Source organism: Dipodomys merriami, unplaced genomic scaffold (genome assembly GCF_024711535.1).
Source record: "Dipodomys merriami isolate MVZ:Mamm:240054 unplaced genomic scaffold, mDipMer1.0.p SCAF_3, whole genome shotgun sequence".
NCBI classification, from domain to species: Eukaryota; Metazoa; Chordata; class Mammalia; order Rodentia; family Heteromyidae; genus Dipodomys; species Dipodomys merriami.
Window position 1 is genome coordinate 63,550,331 of NW_027204492.1, and position 22,456 is coordinate 63,572,786.

Consider the following 22,456-nt stretch of genomic DNA (forward strand, 5'->3'; position numbering starts at 1 on the left):
ACATCAAATATAGTGAAGGCGGGGGTTACACTGTGGGGGAGGGACATACAAAGCAACAAAGAAATAATCTTATAAATGCATTAGAAACATATGCATGAAAGAAACGAAAACATTAAAATACATATTTAAGGGTTCATTTTCCTAACATCACATTATCTGACCTTTTTCCCTCAAGCTTTTAAAAGAAGTGCTTGACACTTTTTGTGGCTTTTCTCAAACTGAGATTTGGATTATGCTCTTTTCTTTAGTTGAGCTATTAGGTGAAGTAGAGACCAGTCCTTCAAGCAATCTCCAGACAGGTTAGAATGTTATAAACGAAGTGTGCTTTGTTCTCTCTGGTTTTAGGAAAGGAATTGAGAACTGGCTGCTACTTCCTCTGAACTGTGCCATGTCATATCAGACCAGGGGTTGGGGAGATGGTAATTTCAAATGCCCTAATTTCCTTCTGTTTTGAATGTAGCTCTTTCGTTTCAAAGAGCATTAGCATTAGCTTGGTTACCGTAGACTTTGGACTGTTCACCAGAGCTTCTATAAATTTATTTTAGCCAGTCATTATTTTTTAGAAAGTATTTCTATGGAGAAACGAGTCTGAGCTGCCTACTCCTTCATTTGCTTCCATTACTCCTAAATTACTACTTTTCTTTCTGCCACATTTTGGTATCAAAGTTGTGGTTGCTTCAAAAGATTGACTGGGAGAACTTCAATCTTTTTTATGTTTGGGGAAATAATTATAACTTTAGAATTACTTGTTCCTGGGACAGCAAAATAGGTCACAGTAGAGAACTTGCCTAGAATATGATGCCCTGCATTAAATCTCCAGAACTGCAACAAACTATACCACCATCAAAAAATTGGCTACTCTTTGTCTGTTTAAAATATTGACATATATGTAAGGATTTTTCTAGAGATAACTTTTTTTTTTGTCAGTCATGAGGCTCGAACTTGGAGCCTGGGCACTGACCCTGAGCTTTTTTGCTTAAAGCTAGTGCTCTACTACTTTGAGCCACAGTTCTACTTCAGGTTTTCTGATGGTTAATTGGAGATTAGAGTCTCACAGACTTTCTTTCCCTTGGCTGGCTTTGAAATGTGATCCTTAGACCTCAGCCTTCCGTGTAGCTAGGATTACAGGCATGAGGTACCATTGCATGGCTTCTGAGGTAATTCTTTTTTTTTTTGGCCAGTCCTGGGGCTTAAACTCAGGGCCTGGGTGCTGTCCCTAAGTTTTTATACTCAAGGCTAATGCTCTACCACTTTGAGCCACAGTACCACTTCCAGTTTTCTGGTGGTTAATTGGAGATAAGAGTCTCCTGGACTTTCCTGCCCAGGCTAGCTTTTTTTTTTCTTTTTTTGGGGGGAAGGGGTCTGGTCGTGGGGCCTGAACTCTGGGCCTGGGCGCTTTCCCTCAGCTCTTCAGCTCAAGGCTAGCACTCTACCACTTGAGCCACAGCACCACTTCCGTCTTTTTTCTTTTTGCTTATGTGGTGCTGAGGAATCGAACCCAGGGCCTCAGGCATGCAAGGCAAGCGCTCTACCACTGAGCCACCTTCCCAGCCCCGCTTTTTTTTTTTTATTTAATATTATTGTCAAAGTGATGTACAGAGGGGTTATAGTTATATACATAAGGTAATGAGTACATTTCTTGTTGAACATTGTTACCCCCTCCCTTGTTTTTCTCCCACTTTTCCTCCCCCAATTCCCCGCCCCCCACCAAGTTGTAAAGTTCACTTCCAATGTATTGTCTTGAGTATTGCTGTTGCATTGGTTTGCCCTTTGTTCTGTCTCACCATTTTGTTGTTCCCCTTCCCTTCCCCAATTCAGATAAACAATAGCTATGTACATATGACCATATAAGATGATGCTAAATAAAATGAACTGCAAGATATGGAAACAAGAGGTTTTTCTTTGTTGTTGTTCTTAATGTTCTGTGTGGTTATTTCTTTTTTCTTTCATTTTTTTTCCCTTTGGTTTATCCCCTATTGTCACTGTATTTGATTTTCGTATCCTGTTTCTTGTATGTACGTTTACCCAGGCTAGCTCTGAATCTCAGTCCTCAAATTTCAGCCTCCTGAGTAGCTAGGATTATAGCCGTGAGTTACCAGTGTGAGGCTAGTTTCTGTTTTTTGGTGATGAATTGTAATTTTAAACAATATACAGGATATCTTAATCTAAGAGATCCATTAGTGGATAGAAAGTTTATACCACTCTCCCCAAAGAAGCCCCACATCTTTCTACCCTTTACTTATAAATTGACATGTACAAGTTCTAGATAAAATGGAAATAAGTGGAGTTTAGCAGTGTAATAAAAATAGTTAAACCAAAAAAAATAGTTAAGCCCAGACAATAATAGTTATATACTAAGAAATCTATAAATACACTTACAGACTTTTATTTGAAGTCTTCCTAATAAATTCATGACTAAGAAAAGGATAGAATTATTAGACTTTTATATATTAATACATTTAATGTTCACTATAATATTACTACTATTATCTATTTACTACTATTACTACAAGTACGATCCTTATTTTGTAGATAAATAAACTGTTAGAGGTATATTAAATAACATAAGAAAATAATTTGAGGTGAAAAATATTAGCAAGCTAGAAAGGTCACTTTTTCATTATTTGAAGAATCTAAAACTGGTCAAACTTAAGGCAAAGATACAAAGAAAACAATATTTCCCCACATAACAGCAACCAAGAACTATAAAGTATAATAGAAAAAGTTCTCAGTTACTATAGCCTGAAAATTAGTGTTCCTGAGAACAAACCTAAAAGGGAATCTGAAATGGTAACATTTTATTTAATTGAATGAAAAATGAGGAACAAACGATGCTTATTAGTTGGAAGGCCAAATATTAAAAATTAATTAAAATCAATCCTAATTAAGGCTTTTATTCATGAATTTTAGTATATAGTTATTGAAAAATTAAAATGGAAGTTTTTATATATAGGAAGAGACAAGAATAAAGTAGCAAACTTTGTTATTAAAACATGAAACTATTGGACATCAATAATGTGACATTGTTTAAAAGCCAAGCTGGCTGGGCACCAGTGGCTCATGCCTATAATCCTAGCTACTCAGTAGGGTGAGATCTGAGGATTAACCACTAAAATGCCAAAAGTGGAGCTGTAACTAAAGTAGTAGCCTTGAGCAAAATAGCTCAGGGACCATGCACAGGTCCTAAGTTTAAGCCCCAGAACTGGCACTTACATGTGTGCAGCCCCCACAAGTCAAGATCAAATACCTAAATATTACATTTTTTTTATTAATATATAGAGAGTCTAGGCCTAAAATGATGAGGAGAAGGAGCAGGAGGATAATGAGACATGAGTGTAAAAGGGCATTGGTTGGAGGGAACAGCACAAAGGAGAGGATACTGGGGGTGAATAGGATCAAAGTACATTATGTAGATAGATAGATAGATAGATAGATAGATAGATAGATAGATAGATAGATAGATAGATAGATAGATAGATAGATAGAATAATGAAACTCACTAAACAGTATTTGAAAAATACATAGAGGTTGGATGGTGGCTGAGGGAGTATCATAGAAGGGGCAAAGTTGTTCAACATACACTGTGCACTGCATCTATGGAGAGATCACAGTGAAACCCCCTTCTACAATTAACAGGTGCTAATAAAAAAGAATTAACTGTATGATGAGTCTTTCACTTTTTTATTCCAATTAAAACTTATCATCCAACAAAGAAGTAAAAAATAAAATGTGATATTAGAAGAGGATCAAGAAATAAGAGTTTATGGAAAGAATTCTGTATTACATTGGTGAGATTTAAATGGGAAAATTTTACAGTGTAGCATAATATACATACATTTTGTGCTATAAAGTCCTCAATAGAATATCCTATATTTTATGACTAAAGATGTGTGTGTGTGTATGTGTGTATAGTGTGTGTGTGTGTTTATTGAAAAACACCAAAAAGGCCTACCTTACATCAGTGGTAATTTACTCTGGGTGAGGGTTTAAGGGAATGTTAATTTATGGAGTAAGTTGTCAGAGAGTTTGGTAACATTTCCTATACTTTGAAGGTTTTTGTAAAGACTTCTTATTAGCTTATATTTGTTGTATGAGAGGGGTTTCATTGTGACATTTCTCTTTTTTTTTTTTTTTTTTTTGCCAGTCGTGGGGCCTGAACTCTGGGCCTGGGCGCTGTCCCTCAGCTCTTCAGCTCAAGGCTAGCACTCTACCACTTGAGCCACAGCGTCACTTCCAGCTTTTTCTGCTTATGTGGTGCTAAGGAATCGAACCCAGGGCCTCATGCATGCAAGGCAAGCACTTTACCACTGAGCCACCTTCCCAGCCCGTCAGTGTGATATTTCTACACATGCATATAATATGCCACATCAAACACATCCCTTCCATCATTCTTCCTTTTCAAGCAATTTCATCAGGTTTGTTTTGTTTTCCTGCAAGCTTATAAAGTACTTCAACACCCACATTCATCTTGTTTCTTGGCCTACCCTCCTCCTCCCACCCATACCTGTCCTAAAACAGCCTGTTTTACTTTCCTGTCATTCATTTTTTTCATAGTTTAGTGTATATTGTACAGGGGGTTTCATCATGATATTTTACTTGCATATATTATTATAGTTTAGTCAGATTGACCTTAGAAATTCTTTTTTAAAAAACAATAATGTATTTATATCTATTTTATGTAATTCAAATCAGTTTTAGAACAAGGACAAGGGACAGTCTGGCAGATCACATCGTCCTTCCCATGGAATCAGATATTATTGAGTACTTGCAATGTGCTATGGATTGTTCTAAGCAATTTGCATGTGGTAGTGTATTTAGTTTTCATACCACTATATGCAGTAGGTAGCTTCTATCCCCAAACTTTTGCTAAGAAGTAAAGCAAAGAGATGTTAAGTAACTTTCACAGTGCACATAAGAATCAAAGAGGAGGAGCAGAACTTAAATTCAGGCAGTCTGTTTTTCATTGAAATTAGGTGATTACATAAATTTCACATATTTCACAGTATTGTGGAGTAATGGTACTTAAAGTCACACCTAGCATGCATGAGGACCTGGGTTCAATTCCTTGGTACCACATAAATACAAAAAATAAAATAAAGTCTGTTATCTAAGCCGTGACACCACCTGTATATATTAAACAAATTTAGAACATTATAGCACTAAATGTTAGTATCCTTAAATAAAACAATTATTATTAGTAATATGAAATATAAAAGCAACACAATGTAAAGTGGCAAAAAAGCAAATAGAAAACTGAAAAGAAATGAAAATGGCTGATCCTGATGCGTCACCATTCATAGACACCACAATAGCTGAAAATTGTGAAGCTTGTATTATACTCAATGTAACCTAATTAAATGGCATTATAAGTAAATGATCAACAGGCAATGTAATTTCTTCATTAGCAACTGACAAGCTGATTATCCAATTCAACTTACTAAATGTAGGATATTAAAATATGTCTTTAAAAAACAATGAGCCATGAATTTTCCATTACAAATCAAAACATTCTGTGGGCATAGTTACTAAAACAGTGTGATCTTGATGTGGTAGTATATGAACAAATCAAAGAATATTTTATGTAAGCAGACCTTTATGTACAGAAATACACAAATTCAGTGATATTCATTGTACCACTATTTGTAATTACAAAGTGAAATGTTGATAAACATTTATCAGGAAGGGACTGGTTGCTAGGCACTCGTGGCTCACGCCTATAATCCTAGCTATTCAGGAGGCTGAGATCTTCTGAGGCTCATGGTTCAAAGCCAGACCAGGCAAGAAAGTCCTGAGACTCTTATCTCCAATAAACTCCTCACAAAAAGCTGAGTGTGACACTGTGGTTCATGTGGTAGAGCACTAGCTTTGAGCCAGTGAAGCTCAGGGACTGTGCCAAGGCCCACTGTTCAAGGCCTAGACCAGCAAAAAAAAAAAAAAAGTAACTGGTTAAATTACAGATAAATGCATAGGATCTCTATAAGTTATAATTACGTGTTATAATTATGGCATGTTAGTTGCAAAAGACAAATAATGAATAATTCACTATTAAGATCTTATTTGTGTAAGTTATTACTAATTGTACTCTCACCCATTCCAGCACATGTATGCACACATGTGCACACACACACACACACACACACACACACACACACACACACACACACACACACACACACACACACACACACACACACACACACACACACACACACACACACACACACACACACACACACACACACACACACACACACACACACACACACACACACACACACACACACACACACACACACACACACACCCGGTAACCATGGTATAGTTGAGTACTGACCCAGAGTGGATTGCCTGGGTTCAAATAAATTTTTTCAGGTTTTCAGAAGCATTATCTTTCTTGTACAATAAATATAGTAATGGGACCTATGTCATTGTGATATTAATTTTCAGTGAAGAAACATCTGAAAAGAAGTAATGAAGACAATATGAAAATATTAGTAATGGAGAAGAGAAGGAAGAAGTAAGTCAAGAAAATTATCTTCTCTTTCTCCTTTCCCTTCCCCTACTTTACTTTCTTATTTCTTGTCCCTCTTCTCCCCTTTATCTTAATCTAATCATATATACTTTATCAATATTTTCATAGAAAAATGCCAGGGGCAAAAAGAAAAAGATTCCCACCCTACCTGGCGTTTGAGGATTCTATGACCCATACACATTGATTGGTACATGGATAATGTCTGAGTCTTGGGCATGTGAAAACTTTATTCTCTGGCTGGTTTCTTGGAAATGTCTCTAATGACAATTATTTCCTTCTTGATTCCACTGAGCACGCAAATGCAAGTCTTTTGCTGCTTATCTTAGGCCCTCAGGGATGGAGAATCCATTTGTATATTTGTACTGTCATTTGAAGACCATACAAAAATAGCAATATGCTGGGTGCTGGTGGCTCGTGCTCAGGAGGCTGAGATCTGAGGATCATGCTGGAAAGCCAGCCCGAGCAGGACAGTCCCCATGAGACTCCCAATAATCACTAGAAAAACCAGAAATGGTATTGTGGTTCAAAGTGGTAGAGCACTAGCTTTGAGCAAAAGAGCTCAAGGAGAGCACCCAGGCCCGGAGTTCAAGCTCCATGACCAACGAAAAAATAATACAGCTAGCCAGCCACAGGTAGCTGATGAGAATATGAGACACTTGTGTCTGTTCTATTGTATACTGAATAATTTTTCAGTCTTCATATAGCCTGTGAACTAGTTGTTCCCCATCCCTTCTCTAGGTATGGCTTTTAGTCACTGAAGGCCACTGTTGAATTAACATTAACTTTTTTTTTATTTTGGAAGTGCTGCGACTTGAACTCAAGGCCTGGGCACTGTCCCTGAGCTTCTTTTGTTTAAGGCTAGCACTCTATCACTTGAGCCATACTGCTACTTCGGGCTTTTTCTGTTTATGTGGTACTGAGGAATCAAACTCAGGGCTTCATGCACAGTAGGCAAACACTTTACCACTGAGCCACATTCCCAGCCCTTAAGATTAAATTTTGAAATCTCTTTCTTACACTGATTCCCCATTCCTTCTCAATTCCTTCAAATTTTTACCTGGATAGTATAATTTCTGTGTAAGTCTCTACAAAAATAAACAGGTACACAGGTTGGGAGAACAAATTGTTTACTGAAACTGACTTTCAGTTCTGAAGCATTTAGATAGAATTATGGTGCTTTGGAAGAAGAAAAATAAATTACCTCTTTTAAATGAGCTCACATTAGTTGTACAAATGGACTTCATTATGACATTTCCAAACTTGTATATAATGTACTTTGATTACATTCACCTAGACTGTTAATTTCTTTTTCCTCAAAATTAGCTCTAAGCTAAACAGAAGAGAGTAACTAAGTATTCCAATATTCAAGCGTAGTCTCTCTCATTCACATCTGTTTCCTGGGTCTCTAGGGGGAGAGGGATGTGTAGAACCTGGACATTATTTCTTCTTTCCTCTTGTTCTATTGGTGTTGAGGGCTTGAGTTAGGGCACAAGGTTTGGACCTACAGCCACAGTATAATTGACAGTTTGGCTATTGGATCCGTTTAGAGTGGGTACTCTGGACAGTTCACCCTCCCAACCATGTCCCTAAACATATATTTGTGATATTAGTGTCACCAAAGTGTATCCTTCAAACTCTTTTCACTATCTAGAGTACTTACAGGTACAATATGGGTGAACACACTCCCGCCAAGGTAAGGAAATGCCTGTTTTCCATAATTCACTACCTTTCCAAACCTCTGTCACTGATGATCAAAGTACGGATCACATCCTGCAACATCAGCACCACTTGTGGATTTGGTAGAAAGGCATATTTACTGAACCTCCCCACCCCTAACTCCAGCTTTCTTTATAAGAAACTATGGATTGCTCAACAATCTATTATGCTTTTTTTTCTTTTTATTATTATTTTTTTTTATGGTCGTGGGAACTGAACTCTGGGTCTAGGTGCTGTCCCTCAGCTCTCCAGCCACAGCGCCACTTCTGGCTTTCTTCTGCTTATATGGTGCTGAGGAATCGAACCCAGGGCCTCTTGTATGTGAGCAAGCACTCGACCACTGAGCCAACTTCCCAACCCCTCTTTTTATTATCTTTAAGTAGTTGTAAAGAGGAGTTGCCATTTAACAAAGCAGTTTATGAACACAATATGTATTGATCAGTATTACTCCTTTCAACTTTCTCACCCATCCCTCCCCTGCCCTCGCTTTCCCTCAAGCTTCTTAAATTTGTAAGATAAACATTGGATTATTGACTGCATTCTCTCTACTCATTTTCATTTATATGCTTTAAGTCTTCCAAATAGATCTGACTCATGTTAAAGTTCATAACCATAGTCTTAGAGAGTTTGGGATACTCTAATTATAGTTGTTAGAGGTTGGGGAGGAAACAGTAGGATCTGAAAAGGAAGTACAGAATAGATTGAATCCTAAGTATATGGCTAGTTGGTGCTTAGATAAATATCAAGGAATAGTGTCCTCTTCCTCAAGAAATGATACAGGCAAGAAGACATAAAGACTGTTAAGCTAGCTGGTGACAGGTACTATTATTGTGTTTTCCCATATCTCCTCGGGTCAATAGTCTGAGTAGTGTAGAATTTAGAAGCATACTTGCTAGGCCACACCAAACTAGGTAAGAAAAGATTTGGGTACAGTAGAACAGGATGTATAGAAGAAGCCTTGAGGGGTCAGGCCTCGGAAACTTAACAGGAACAGAAGCAACACTTCTAGCGCACAACACCCAGCCCTACGTAAGGACACGCAAGATCTTCCATGACAAGAAAACATTGACGTTTAAGTATCTCACAAATATAGTTTAATATCTATTGACCGTGAAATATTTGAAATACCAATTACATAAAATAGACAAAAACAGAAAATTGGTACAGGTGTACCAACAACTGCTTGATCATCATATGCAAAGAGAAAAACAAGAAACATGCTGTGAAAATATGATTGTTACCTATACATCGTTACTGCACTGTTTATTGCATTTATAGTGCCTACGTTATGAGACAGACAACTGCATTCAGTCAGTTGTGTGGAAACAACCCTATTGACTCTTGAAAGCTTTCATCTTCATCCCATAATTCACCATGGGCCTTTCCATCGCCAATATATGATCTCCTAGTGTGCTTAGGACTATGCTAGACTTTCTAAGGTGTTCAAAGGCTGTTATTTTCTTACCTACTTTGACTGGAACATGTGACATACAACCTTTGCACAGGCGGTGCATCCCTGGTGATTTGGTTGGTACCTTGGTTAAGAGGAAAGAACATCACTACTGTTGTAAGACAAAGAGTCTGCCAGGAAAAACTGTCCTCAGCAGCAGAAGGGAGGTCGGTTATCAAGGCCAGAGGCAACTGACAGGCACCCAGAGTATCACTGCCAGAGATAAGAAAGCTCCATCACCTCCACACCTGCTGGCACTGTTCCTGGAAGCACATGGAATATGGTTCTGGCTTTATTTGCATTGTAGCATTCTGTCTGTCCCTGAACCAGGAAAGATTGCCTTTCCTGGGGTTTTCTCTGTCTCAGGATGCCATAAGAGTTTCTCTAACAAGACTCATCCCTGCCTCCTAGAGAGATAGTTCTGGGGTCACAGGTTTTGCTTCTCTGTAATGAAGCCCATAGCTACCGTGTGAACCCGCAGCAGAAGCTATTTTTCAATTGCAGTGCCTCAAGAGGGAGTAGATGTCAAATGGATGGGCAAAACTTCCTCCAGCTGATGAGGGAGAGGCTTGTTTTCTCTTAAGATAATCCCCTCACCTGACCTCTGTGCACCCCCTGCAACCGGGCTCCTGTACAACCAGAGGCCTGAGTGGACCTCACTCTTGAAAAAGATGGAGCAGAACCCTGGGAGACCTGGGGGACAGCCTCTTCCTGGTATGCCTTTCCAGGTACCAGCAACATGTAGTGAAAGCACCATCCAGCCTGAGAAAGGGACTGCCCTTAAACCCCACTGATGGTCCAAGAAGAACCAGTGCACCCCAAGCCCTTCATTCCACACAACTGCAGGCTCTCAGGAGCGGGGTTGATGATCACACACACAGCACAACAGACTTGGAACTCAGAGACTTGTGGGAGACATTTGAGGCAAGATTTTAAGGGAACAGTAGGGCAGTGCCTCTCCCTCCTTTTCCCTCCCTCCCTGTCTTTCTTTGGCTGATACCTGGTTTAAAATAAGGATCTACCACTCTAGCTCAGCTTGTTTGCTTGATTGGCAGTCTACAACTACTTGAGCCATGCCTTCAGCCTGATATTTTTGCTAGTTATCTTGGAGATGTAGTCTCCTGAACTTCTCTGCGTGGGCTGGCTTCTAACTGTAATCCATCAGATTTCAGCCTTCTGAGTAGCTAGGGTTACAGGCATAAGCCACCAATGTCTGGTGCAACCTGTATTTTTTATATGTACTTGAGCAAACAAGTTTGTATGCATCTGTGTAGCTTTGGCTGCTGTGGTGGTAGGCAGTTCCATGGGTCTGGGTCTTCCAAACAAATATGCAATAAATAGATGTAGTTTTGCCTGCTTTCTCTCCCCCTCTCCATTCTCTTCCCTGGTCTACCTCCTCCTCCTCCTCTTCCTCTCCTATTGTTCTTCCTCTCTCTCTCTCTCTATATATATATCCATTTTCTCCTCTCTTTCAAGTCTCTCCCTTACTCCTTCCCTCTCCCGTTTGTTTCCTTTGCTCTTTCCATTCTCTCTCAGCAGACAGAGCTTCTTCCAGTCTCCCCTTAGAATATGCCACTCCATCCTCCACACTTCCCTGCTGCAGATACCCACAGTCAGCTGGGCCTTGCAGAGGCCTCTGGGGTCACACCCCCACTTTGTCTGTGACCAGCATTGCCCTGGTCACCTGACTCCCCTCCCAAGATTCCCCTACTGCCAAACAGTCTTCATACGTGTGCCAGTGGAACCCTCACAATTCTTTCCAGTCCTTTCCACACATCAGCTCAGTCCACTACATGGTGTCTCTATTTTTTTTTTACCACCTCGGGTCTTAAATGTGTCTCCATCTCCTGGAACTACAGTGTCCATCTTCCTGGTGTTGTATAGAATCTTACTGGACAGAGCCATGCAGCCTTTTCCCATAGGCCAGAGGGAGGGGCACCAAGTCCCCTGAGGAAAGGGCATGGGGTGCAGACCCCATGATACAGAGGGATGAGCATGATCCCCAAGGTGGGTTTCATGAGAAGTAACCCACTGTCTGGTGGTGTACATGCCATGCCTTGGCTCTGGAGTATGCCTTTGGCCCTGATGAGCGGCTCCAGCATCTGCACATTAGCATCCCAATTGCCCAGGTTCCCAATTCGGTGGGAAACCCTGTGAATCACATTCGCATCTCCTGCTCAAGGAAGAAGTTATTCCCCAACAAACTCATGGAATAGATGGGAGGCATTGCTCCCTCTGTGCCTCTTCTTACACCCTCCTTGGCCCATGAGTGTCACTAACTCCCTTCCATGATGAGAGCCACTGAGCAGTTTTGCCACCTGCCTTACAATCACTCTGTCACCTCTGTCAAGTCAGGTGCTTCACCTTATCTCAATGTCCCTGTCCTAATTTGTGACCCATGCACCATTTCCCCATTCTATGTTAAGAGCACGGAGAACTGTGCCAGGGTCTTTGAGGTGTGGGCAGGCTGCTGGTCTCCCTGGGCTTCGTGTCTTTGTCAAATGAGTTGTTTAGTGGCACTGGTATCAACTGCAGGCAGTTTCAACCACAGAGAGGGCTCTGGCATGGTCAGCAGGAGACCTGGATTCCACCCGCCTCTGCTACTTGTCCAGCATGTAATGCCATTATGCCTTCTCACCCCTGGGCCTCAGTTTCCCAGTGAGTCAGTGACATTTGAGAAGTCTGAGAGTCCTCACACAAGGCCTTTGATTCCCCCTAAATGCCCATGTTTTTCTCCAAGCTGTACCCTGAGATCTTGAGCCAGTAGAGTCTCTTCCTACTGTGGGGATTACGTCTAGTCATGTCTCCAGTAGACACCCTTTCCTTGGTGTTGGATGTTTGCTTGTTTTGGATGAGCCCTGTGCCCTGGCCATGGGGCCCTCCTTGATGGGCTTTTAATCACCAAAGGCTATTAATTAGTGTAATTAGAGTATTCTCCTCTTCATGCTGGCCCTGTCTATCTCCTGTTCCCTCCCACCTCAGGTTCCTTTCCTTTAACTTCCTGAGCACAGTGCCTGGCTACATCACCATAGCAACCAGTAGCAAGGGCCAATTAAGCCAGGACTGAGTTCATTAGACACCTAAGCTGATTATAGAGTTCAAAATATTGGGGGAGAGAGGGAAAACAAGGCAGGTCCTGGCTGCAGTGGACAGCAGAGTGGATGAGTGCTGTACTCTGGGCCCGGCCAGCACTCCGTGGGAGCCATGGGCCTGGCTGGCAACACCATAGCATGTGCCCCCCACCACCTACCAGGACAGAAGCAGACCCCTGAGTCTCCTCAGGGAAGTATTTCTGGAAACCGCCATGTCGATGTGGCCTCCAACAAGAATTTGGGTGTGAGACTTAAAATAACATTCCAGGTATCAGGCGGAGCTAATTACTGATGTGTGCACCCAGAGTCTCAGGCTGCTGGCCCCTTTCTTCATCTTCTGCCTTACTCTCGGGAACTTTTTCCTCTGAAAGAAAGGCTTTTTTCCTCTTTGTTTGAGGCCCCTTTGTCCCAGTCAAGCCTCCCGTTGCCTTGGTCTGTGTTTATGGACTTTTAATCAGAAGAATGTGTCAATTAGTGCAATTAGAATATTCAAATTACAAGTGTCCCGTCTGCAACATGGCTAACCCCCATGTTTCCTGCCGCCTTTTGATTCTGTCTTGTCATGAAAGCTCTTGCAGGATTGCCATAGCAACCAATCACCAGGCAGATTGGACCACGGTGGGTCTGGACACTGACACTCCAAGCTGATTATGGCTCTGGAGTTTGGATGGCGGAACAAGACTCCTGGAAGGAAGACAAAGAAGCACTTAGCTGGAGAGAGGGGGCAGCTGAGCTCCTCAGGACCTTAGCCAGACCCCTGTCTTGACATCAGCTCTGCTCCCCTCCAGCCCCCTTTGGCTTGACGATAGGTGAAAGAGTGGCCGAAGGTCGTGTGAGTTTGTCCGTGGCTCCAGCAGCACAGCTTGCTCCTGCTCTTCCCATTGAGTGTCCCTAGTTCCTGCTAATACGCTGCGGGTTCCATAGTAGGCGCTCTTAGTGCTGGCTGCCCCGAATTCCTCACAAGACAGCCCAGCTGCAGAGAGGACAGTGATGCCACCTTAGGGCATGGGCCCGTGAAGGCTTCCTGATGCCCTTGATTCTTCTGGGTGATGACTCAAGAACAGCCTCTGCTGTTGGGCTTCTGGCTGCTGTTTCTGGTGTAACCAGCCTGCTTCTGTGGAGCTTGGACTGAGCACTGGCAGGTGGGGCGCTGGGGGTGTCCTTCCCCAAGGGAATCAAGTGCATCAGGTTCTTCTCATCTGCAGGATCTCACACCTCTCTCTCAAGAATCCCATCCATATTCAGGGCTCCTACTTCTTGACCCTGAGTGCAGAGCTCCTGGCCTGTGGCAGCATTGCCATAGCAACTGGAAGCCAGACCCTAGGGGAGTATGGCTGTCCTTGGACCCCCAGGCTTACTGCAGTGTGTGGTGCAGAGGAGCTGGCTTTGGGGGGAGGACCTGTGATGGAGCCCTGAGCTTGGAGAAGGCTTCCAAAGACCCTCAGCTCTCTCACCCTGCCCAGGCCTCGCTTTTCATTCCTGCATCTCTCAGGGAGCACAAGCACGTAGAACACCAGTTGTTCCTTGTGTGGCCAGTGCCTGTGTTTGGAGCAGAATATGGGTTCTTAGCTCCAAGCTGGGAAAGGGACACCAGGAACCCCAAACTCCCCCATCCCAAAGTGACTTTAGCCACACTAGCAGTCTTGCTGTCTCTAGAACCTAATAACCAGAGGAGGAGGAAACAAGTGCAGACATGGCCACATATTTCTTTTCTTTCTCTCTTTCTCTCTCTCTCTCTCTCTCTCTCTCTCTCTCTCTCTCTCTCTCTCTCTCTCTCTCTCTCTCTCTCTCTCTTTTTTGTGATAGTTGTTGGGCTTGAACTCAGGATCTGGGTACTGTGCCAAAGCGTTTTTGCTCAAGGGTAGTGCTCTACCACTTCAGCCACAGTTCCACTTCTAACCTTTTTTTCTTTTTTGGTGGTTAATTGGAGATAAGAGTGTCTTAGACTTTTCTTCTTGAGCTGGCTTTGAACCAGTATCCTGAAATCTTAGTGTCCTGCGTATGTAGGATTACAGCCATGAGTCACAGGTGCCTGGCTGTCACAGCCACACTTCTGATAGTTGTTCTGTCCTGAAACCGACTAGCATGTAGGGCTTCCGTATTTCATGGTTTACAGAGGCTGCTGTGGTGGTAAATTGTAAGACTGGTTCGGACCTTCTGTCCCAGTGTCGCTCCAGAAGTTCAAGGGCCACCTATGATGAGCTTCTACCACAAACACTTACTTGTATGAGCTCTTGTCGTGGATTCCAGCAGGTCTCACCCACTGTCCCCACCTACACGTAACTTAGAAACTTAATCCCTGAATTACATCGATTAAGGCTGATACTAGGCATCAGGTTTTATGGACATACAGGAGGCCTATGTGTGTTACATAGTAGCACAAGCCCATATTCAGGTGATCCATAACATCATTGTTTGATACTGTATGGTGTGTGTTCTCCTGTCGGATATTATGGAGGGGCAAAGGATGTAGGCAACTCTAAAAGTGTGCATTTTAGTTTATAGATATAAGGAAACTTGTCTTCATGACAAATGAAGCTGTGATGGTTCTATTAACCATCTCTTATAAAAGTAAGGGATACTTGGGTTAGACTTGGGATGGTAGGTACATGGAATTATATGTCTATCTTTGCATGTGTATCTATAAATTTGTCTTTTTTGTGTTATTTTTCTAATTTTAGGACTTATGTTACCTCCATATTCTGATTTGTAGAGTGCTTTGAAACTTTTAACCCTTATCCAATTCTAGTTTCCACCTCTGACTCTCCTGTTCTTCAAAGAATTGGAAGTCAGGAAACATTCTGGGCTCTTCTCTTTCCTTTTCCTCTTCTCCTTCCTGTTTTTCTCCCGGTGCTTCTTTTCCTCTCAGGCAGTCCATCTTTCACCAGTGCTGTGCTTTGAATAGGCCTGGAGCTTTTTGTCAGTTTTTTGACTCAAGGCTGTGGCTCTGCCACTTGCCACACCTTAAGGCTCTTTGCTCATTAATTGGAGCTAGAGCCTCTGGGATTTGTTTGCTGGGGCTAACTCTGAGCCTTGATTCTTAGATCTTAGCCTCCTAAGTAGTTAGGATTAGAGGCTTGAGTCACTGTTGCCAAGCTTTTTTGAGCCCATTCTTGAACAGTCTAGTATTATTAGCATTCCTTATGTTAGGGACAGCATAGTTCCTGAGTTTCTCTTTGGGAATTCTCATTGACAGTCAAAGTCTATTCCCTATGTTTTATTGCACTCAATTATCCTGCTTCAGTCTTTCTGCAGATAACTGTACTGAAGCCTTTAATTCAGAGTTCAGTCCATTTCTAGTGCAAGAATACTTCTTTTGTGTTTTACTTGTCTCCATTTGATCATTGTTTTGTTTTTTAGGTATGTCCATTCTACTCTTGTGTTTTTACTAAATAATTATCACCTTAAATTCTTTCTGTTCTCAGATTCATTTCTTTGTACCTTTTCAAATATTATTCACAGTATCTTTTGCAATATTATCTTATTGGTTAATATTATTTTGTGTATGTATGTGTTTTGATGTAATGTCTCCATTTCTATTATCTTTTTATCCAGTTTGATGTCAAAGACAGATATTGTATAGTATTCCTCTGACATTTCTTTTTTCTTTCCTGTCTTGTTTTTTGACATATGGCCTTTTATGTAAAATGTGTACAAACTTTCCCACCTGCTTCTATCTGTAAGTAGGTGATCTGCCTGCCCTCTTGGCACTGTGAATGCGCTCTCCAGATGCCTGCCAAATTTGAGACCTGTATTTGTTTATACTATTTTTTTTTTCTTGGCTGTACTGAAAATTGGAAGTCAGCTTAATGCTTGCTAGGCAGGCACGTGTATCTCTAAGCTATGTAGCCCTTTTTCGCACTTTTTTTTTTTTTTTAGATAGGGTGAAAATCTTGCTTCCTGCCCAGGTGCATACTTGCACCACTATCTGCCTAACTTTGTCTTCCTTTTGTAGCTCAAGTGACTGGTACATGCCACTGTGCCAGTTTCTTCTATTAAGATGGAGTCTCTTGCCAGGTACCAGTTGCTCACACCTGTTATTGTAGATAATCAGAAGGCTAAGATCTGAGGATCATGTTCAAAGGCCAACCACCGGGAAACTCTGTGAGACACATCTTCAATTAGCCAGCAAAAAGCTGAAAGTGGACCTGTGGCTCAAGTGGAAGAATGCTAGCCTTGAGCAAAATGCTTAGGGATAGCTCCTAGACCCCGGTTTTAAGCCCTGGAACTTGTGTGCACCCACACATGTGTGCGCACGCACACACATACACAGAAAATATGGAATCTCTTGGAACATTCTGCTTGGTATAGCCTACAACCATGATCCTCCTGTTCTCAGTCTCATATAAAGTTAAGAGGGTAGGCATTGAGCTCTATACCCAGCTACAGGTTGAGAAGAGTTCTCAAACTTTTCTTCCTTAGCTGTCCTCTAACCATCATCCTCTTGATTTCAGCCTCCCAATTTGGTAGGATTAGAGGCTTGAGCTACCTGAATCCAGCACATTCCTTCATAACTAACATCACTCCATCATTGTGGTTTCTTCCACATCACCAATTTACCCCTCTCTGCTTGTTACTTCCATTTTGAAAATCATCCCATCTTAAAAGAAGAAATAAACAGAAAATCCTACCTTCTGTGCATAACCCTTTTTCCTTTGTTGTGACACCATATTCACTAAACATTGGTATTTTTTAGTTCTATTTAATCCTAGTTTTTCTTGAACCTAGCCCCATCAAAATTTGTGTGCTGGGCTGGGAAGGTGGCTCAGTGGTAGAACGCTTGCCTTGCATGCCTGAGGCCCTGGGTTTGATTCCTCAGCACCACATAAGCAAAAAGAAAAAAGCTGGAAGTGGCGCTGTAGCTCAAGTGGTAGAGCGCTAGCCTTGAGTTGAAGAGCTGAGAGACAGCGCCCAGGCCCAGAGTTCAGGCCCCACGACTGGATCCCCCCCCCAAAAAAAAAAATTTGTGTGCCTTTGAAGAATATTATTTTCAAGCCCTTCACCCAGTTTCAAATCAGGTCATTTGTTATTATTTGGAGGCGACATGCATAGATTCTTGTCATTAATTTTCTTCAGCTATAAGACAGGGAAATATTTTCTCATATTCCATGGGTTCCATTTTTACTCTAATCATTCTATCTCTTGATTTGCAAATGTTTACAGTTTTTGTTGTATATCTAGGAAGGATGCATATGCCAAGAACTGCAACATGAGGAAGGATTGGTTCAACACTTAAGTCATCTACAAGAATTGGGATTGAAGAGAAGTAGAAATGATTACCTAAACATTTTTTAAAATTGGAAAGTATGGTCAAAATAAATGGATAAAATCCCTGTTAACAGTAATGAAGAACTTTGTTTTATGATTTTCTATTACACTTGAGAACTTCAACTGTCTGCTCCTGTGTTTCCCCGGACTGTCTCTGTATTGTTAAGTGTTCTTCCTCCTCCCCATTCCCACCTTCTTAATGAAACAGGCTTCCAACCTCATAACTTGAAATACAATATAGTCATTCCATAGGCAGCTCTGTTAGTCACTTTTTATCACTGACCCAATAGCTCAGATTTAAGGGCGGAAAGCTTTCTTTTTCCTCACAATTTCAGAGTCTGTGATCAGCTAGCTGTATTGCTAGATGCTTATATGAAGCAGGGCAGGGTATGGCAGAGCTGCTCATCTCATGGCAGCCAGGAACTGGAGAAATGGGGTGGGGGTGGGGATGCTACCAGCAAGATCTATTCTTCAGCAGTATACCAGCAGTTACCCTCTTCCTTCAAACAGGCCACATCTCCTAAAAGACCATTCAGCAATGAATTCATGAATGGATTAAACCATCAAGGAAGTTAGCATAATCCTTTATGATCCACTTATCTCTCAGTAGTGCTATCAACTAGTCAACAAGCCTTCAACACATCAGTCTTTTGGGGGACATTTCATATTCAACCATAACAGCATCTTCTATTATCACCCTCACATTCCTTCTGTAGACCAGGGCTTGACTTGCATTCTGAGAACACACATTACACACTGTTCCTTTGCAAAACTATGATAAGCATATTAGACAGGGAAGATTTTTTTTTAATGACTGAATCACTCAGTCCATTTAATGTATTTTGAAGTATAATACTCTTTTTTCTTTATAAGCAGAGTTAGATGTCAACTTCAAAAAATTCAGTGAATGGCAAACAAATTTCCTTGAAAGACAGTTTGATATGTGTGTGTGTGCACACACATGTGTTCTAGGACAGAAAATGGCAAGACAGATTCCACCCATCTTCATGGGTTTCATCCAATTCTTTGTCTATTCAATGATGGAGAGGGAAAGCAATTTTCAGAAAGAAATATGTTATTAAGTAAGGCATTTACTATTTTCTGAGGGCACCAGGTGGAGAACATGTTTTCTAAGCTATACCTAAGAAATGGGATGTGGAATCAATCCAACCTTCCCTAAAAGGCTGCTTATTGGTTAATGAACTTAGAATACCAGAATAAAAATGACTCCCCTCCCCACCTCACAGAAAGAAGCAAGAGACCCATGAAGATGACCCAGATTTTTCTACAGATTGTCTGTTACAAAGTTATTATTACCATGTCTAGCTATTAAACAATGAAATAGAGGTTTGAAACAATAAAACAAAAACTAGTAATGATCACTTTTCTGACACTATGCAATTACTCAAAATTAAATAGTATTCAGAGGAGAAAAGGGCCTATATCTATAGGCCTTGCCTCACATGAGTGAATGTGAGTACATTCAAGGATTTGTCATTATGGTAAAATGAATTTTAATATTCAGTCTTTTGCTTGATTTAAACATTGCCTTTAGTATGATGCCAATGCCAGCTGTGCAGAAAGGGCTCTGTACATATGCTCATAGCAGCACATACCTGTAGCTCATCTTTGCTTCTGGAGAATTCAAGGAAACCAATATTGTTTCATCAAAAATATTCTTCTTGAACACATATATACACACACAGAACATGATTGTAACTATGAGAAGGCGATGAAGGGGAAGCAATGAGGATGAAAGGTCGTGATGGAGGGGTAAATAATATTGAAGTACATTGTATCTATGTATGATAGATGGCATAAGAAATCTAACTGAAAGCTGTTGAATAACAGGAGCAATAAGAAGAGAGAGCAGTAAGTGAAGATACTCTGATTAAAATATGAGCCACATGTGTTAGCTTACAGTAATCCTAGCTACTCAGGAGGCTGAGATCTGAGGACTGACAGGTGGAACCAGCCCATGCAGAAAAGTCTGAGACTCTTACCTCTATTTAACCACCAAAAGGCCAGAAGTGGCTCTGTGGCTTAAGTCCTAAGTTCAAACTCCAGGATCAGCACGAGAGACAGAGACAGAGACAGACATGGGGGGGGGAGAGGGAGGGGTAGTGAGAGAGGAGGATTAGTCTGCACGTGGTGGAAATTTGGTTGTTTAGCATAGCAGAAGGCATGCTTTGCCAATGATATAATCACTCACAACACAATTATCTGTGCATTGCTGAGATTGTTTTCTATCCACTTTAATTTAGTTCATATTTAATTTTGAGTTCAAATTTGACGCTGAACTTAGCTTCACCATTTGTAGCACTCAAATGATTTCAGTTTTGATGGAGTAGTCCAATTTATTTTTTTTTAACCTGTCGTATCCAAGCAATCATTGTCAAATTGGATGCTATGAATCTTTCACCCTGTGTTTTTTTTTTTCTCTAAGAAATGTTATAGCTCTAGCTGCTATGTTTAGGTCTTTAATCAAATGGTCACATTTGTATGTAATAGAAGGGCCCAACTTCATTCTTTTGTATGCGGATATCTAATTTTTTCAAAACTGTAAAAAAGACTGGTCATTCACCATCCAATGGTCTTCACAGTATATGAAGATTTAATTTGTGGCTCAATATTTGATTCTACTGGTCTTTATCTCTGTCTTTATGTCAGACCCATGATGTTCAGATTACTGTAGCTTTGTAATAAAGTTTTATGGGGATTTTTGTTTTATTTACTTTTGGCAGTATTTTCAGTTTGAACTCATGGTGTCATGCTCTCTCTGTTGCTTGCTTGCTTAGCTGGTGCTCTACCACATGAGCTACATGTCTTTGTTTTTGTTTTTGTTTTTGTTTTTGTTTTCTGTCTGTCATGGGGCTTGAACTCTGGGCCTGGGCGCTGTCCTTCAGCTCAAGGCTAGCACCCTACCACTTGAGCCACAGCACCACTTCCAGTTTTCTGGCGGTTTATTGGAGATAAGAGTCTCATGGACTTTCCTGCCCGGGCTGGCTTTGAACCTCGATCCTCAGATCTCAACCTCTTGAGTAGCTAGGGTTACAGGCGTGAGCCATGGGCACCCAGCCACATGTCTAGCTCAGCATTTTGCTGGCCATTTCTGAGATGGAATCTTTAGTGCTTTTCTGCCATGTCTGGTTTTGAACTGAGATCCTCTAGATCTCAACCCACTTATTAGCTAAGATTACAGGCATGAGCAGCCTTAGTGCATGAGATTCTCTAGATCCCAACTTCATGATTAACTAAGATTACAAGCATGAGCACCCAGCTATAGTGCAATTCTATGAATTGTAAGATCTCTAATTCTATTGTTTTGTCTCTGAGGTAGGTTGAGATTTGATTTGAATTTTAAGAGAGATTTTCCTATTTATGAAAAAGAAAGTGGCTAGCATTTGGGAAGGGATTTTGTTGAATCTGTATATCACTCTGGGAATTAATTTCATCTTCACAATAGAAGTTACACATTCCATGGTTGAGGAATATCTTTCCATATACTGTATTTGTGTCTTTAATTTCCTTAATTGCTTTTACAACATTTTTATAGTCTTGAATGTTTTATAACCTTTGTCCTACTACATAAAAGCACTGTAACTGGGCACCGGTGGCTCACACCTGTAATCCTAGCTACTCTGGAGGCTGAGATCTGAGGATTGTGGTTCAAAGCCAGCCCAAGCAGAAAAGTCCGTGAGACTCTTATCTTCAATAAATCACTAGAAAACTGGAAGTATGGAGCTGGGGGTTTAGCTCAACAGAAGGGCACCCACCTGGTGCATGCAAGGCCCTGGGTTTGGTCCTCAGCCCTGGGGGGAAAAAATACTGGAAGTATCTCTGTGGCTCATCGGTAGAGCGCTAGCCTTGAGCTGAAGTGCTGAGGGACAGTGCCCAGGCCTAGAGTTCAAGCAAAAAAAAGAAAAAGCACTATATTCTTGGAGGCTTATAAATAACAGAGATTTATTTTTCACAGCCCCAAAGGCTGAGAAGGTTCAACATCAATGTGTTAATGGGTTAGATATCTGGTCAGGAACCATTTTCTGTTTCATAAAGAGAGTGGCTTTTCACTGTGTCCTCATATGGTAGAAGAGACAAAACATTGCCATCTAGACATGTGCCTGGGCAGGAAGCAAGACCCTTTCTCAAAAATATCCAGCATAAAAAGGTTACACTCAGGGCTGGGAAGGTGGCTCAGTGGTAGAGCGCTTGCCTTGCATGCCTGAGGCCCTGGGTTTGATTCCTCAGCACCACATAAGCAAAAAGAAAAAAGCCGGAAGTGGCGCTGTGGCTCAAGTGGTAGAGCGCTAGCCTTGAGCTGAAGAGCTGAAGGACAGTGCCCAGGCCCAGAGTTCAGGCCCCACAACCGGACCAAAAAAGGTTACACTCAGCCTCTAA

At 41.3% G+C, this 22,456-nt stretch overlaps 1 protein-coding gene across 15 annotated transcripts in view; it reads left to right on the forward strand.

Annotated features, from left to right (window-relative positions):
* The window catches only part of Magee2 (MAGE family member E2), a 157,277-nt gene that overhangs the window by 100,391 nt on the left and 34,430 nt on the right, over positions 1-22,456 (forward strand). For 14 of the 15 annotated variants that reach the window (XM_070040167.1, XM_070040172.1, XM_070040165.1 and 11 more), the window contains one exon: positions 6,448-6,517. In XM_070040167.1, coding sequence (XP_069896268.1) covers positions 6,448-6,517 — 70 coding nt within the window. Of the gene's footprint in view, positions 1-4,389; positions 4,416-6,447; positions 6,518-22,456 lie in introns of those variants that run through there. The other variant, XM_070040174.1, reaches the window with a different exon arrangement.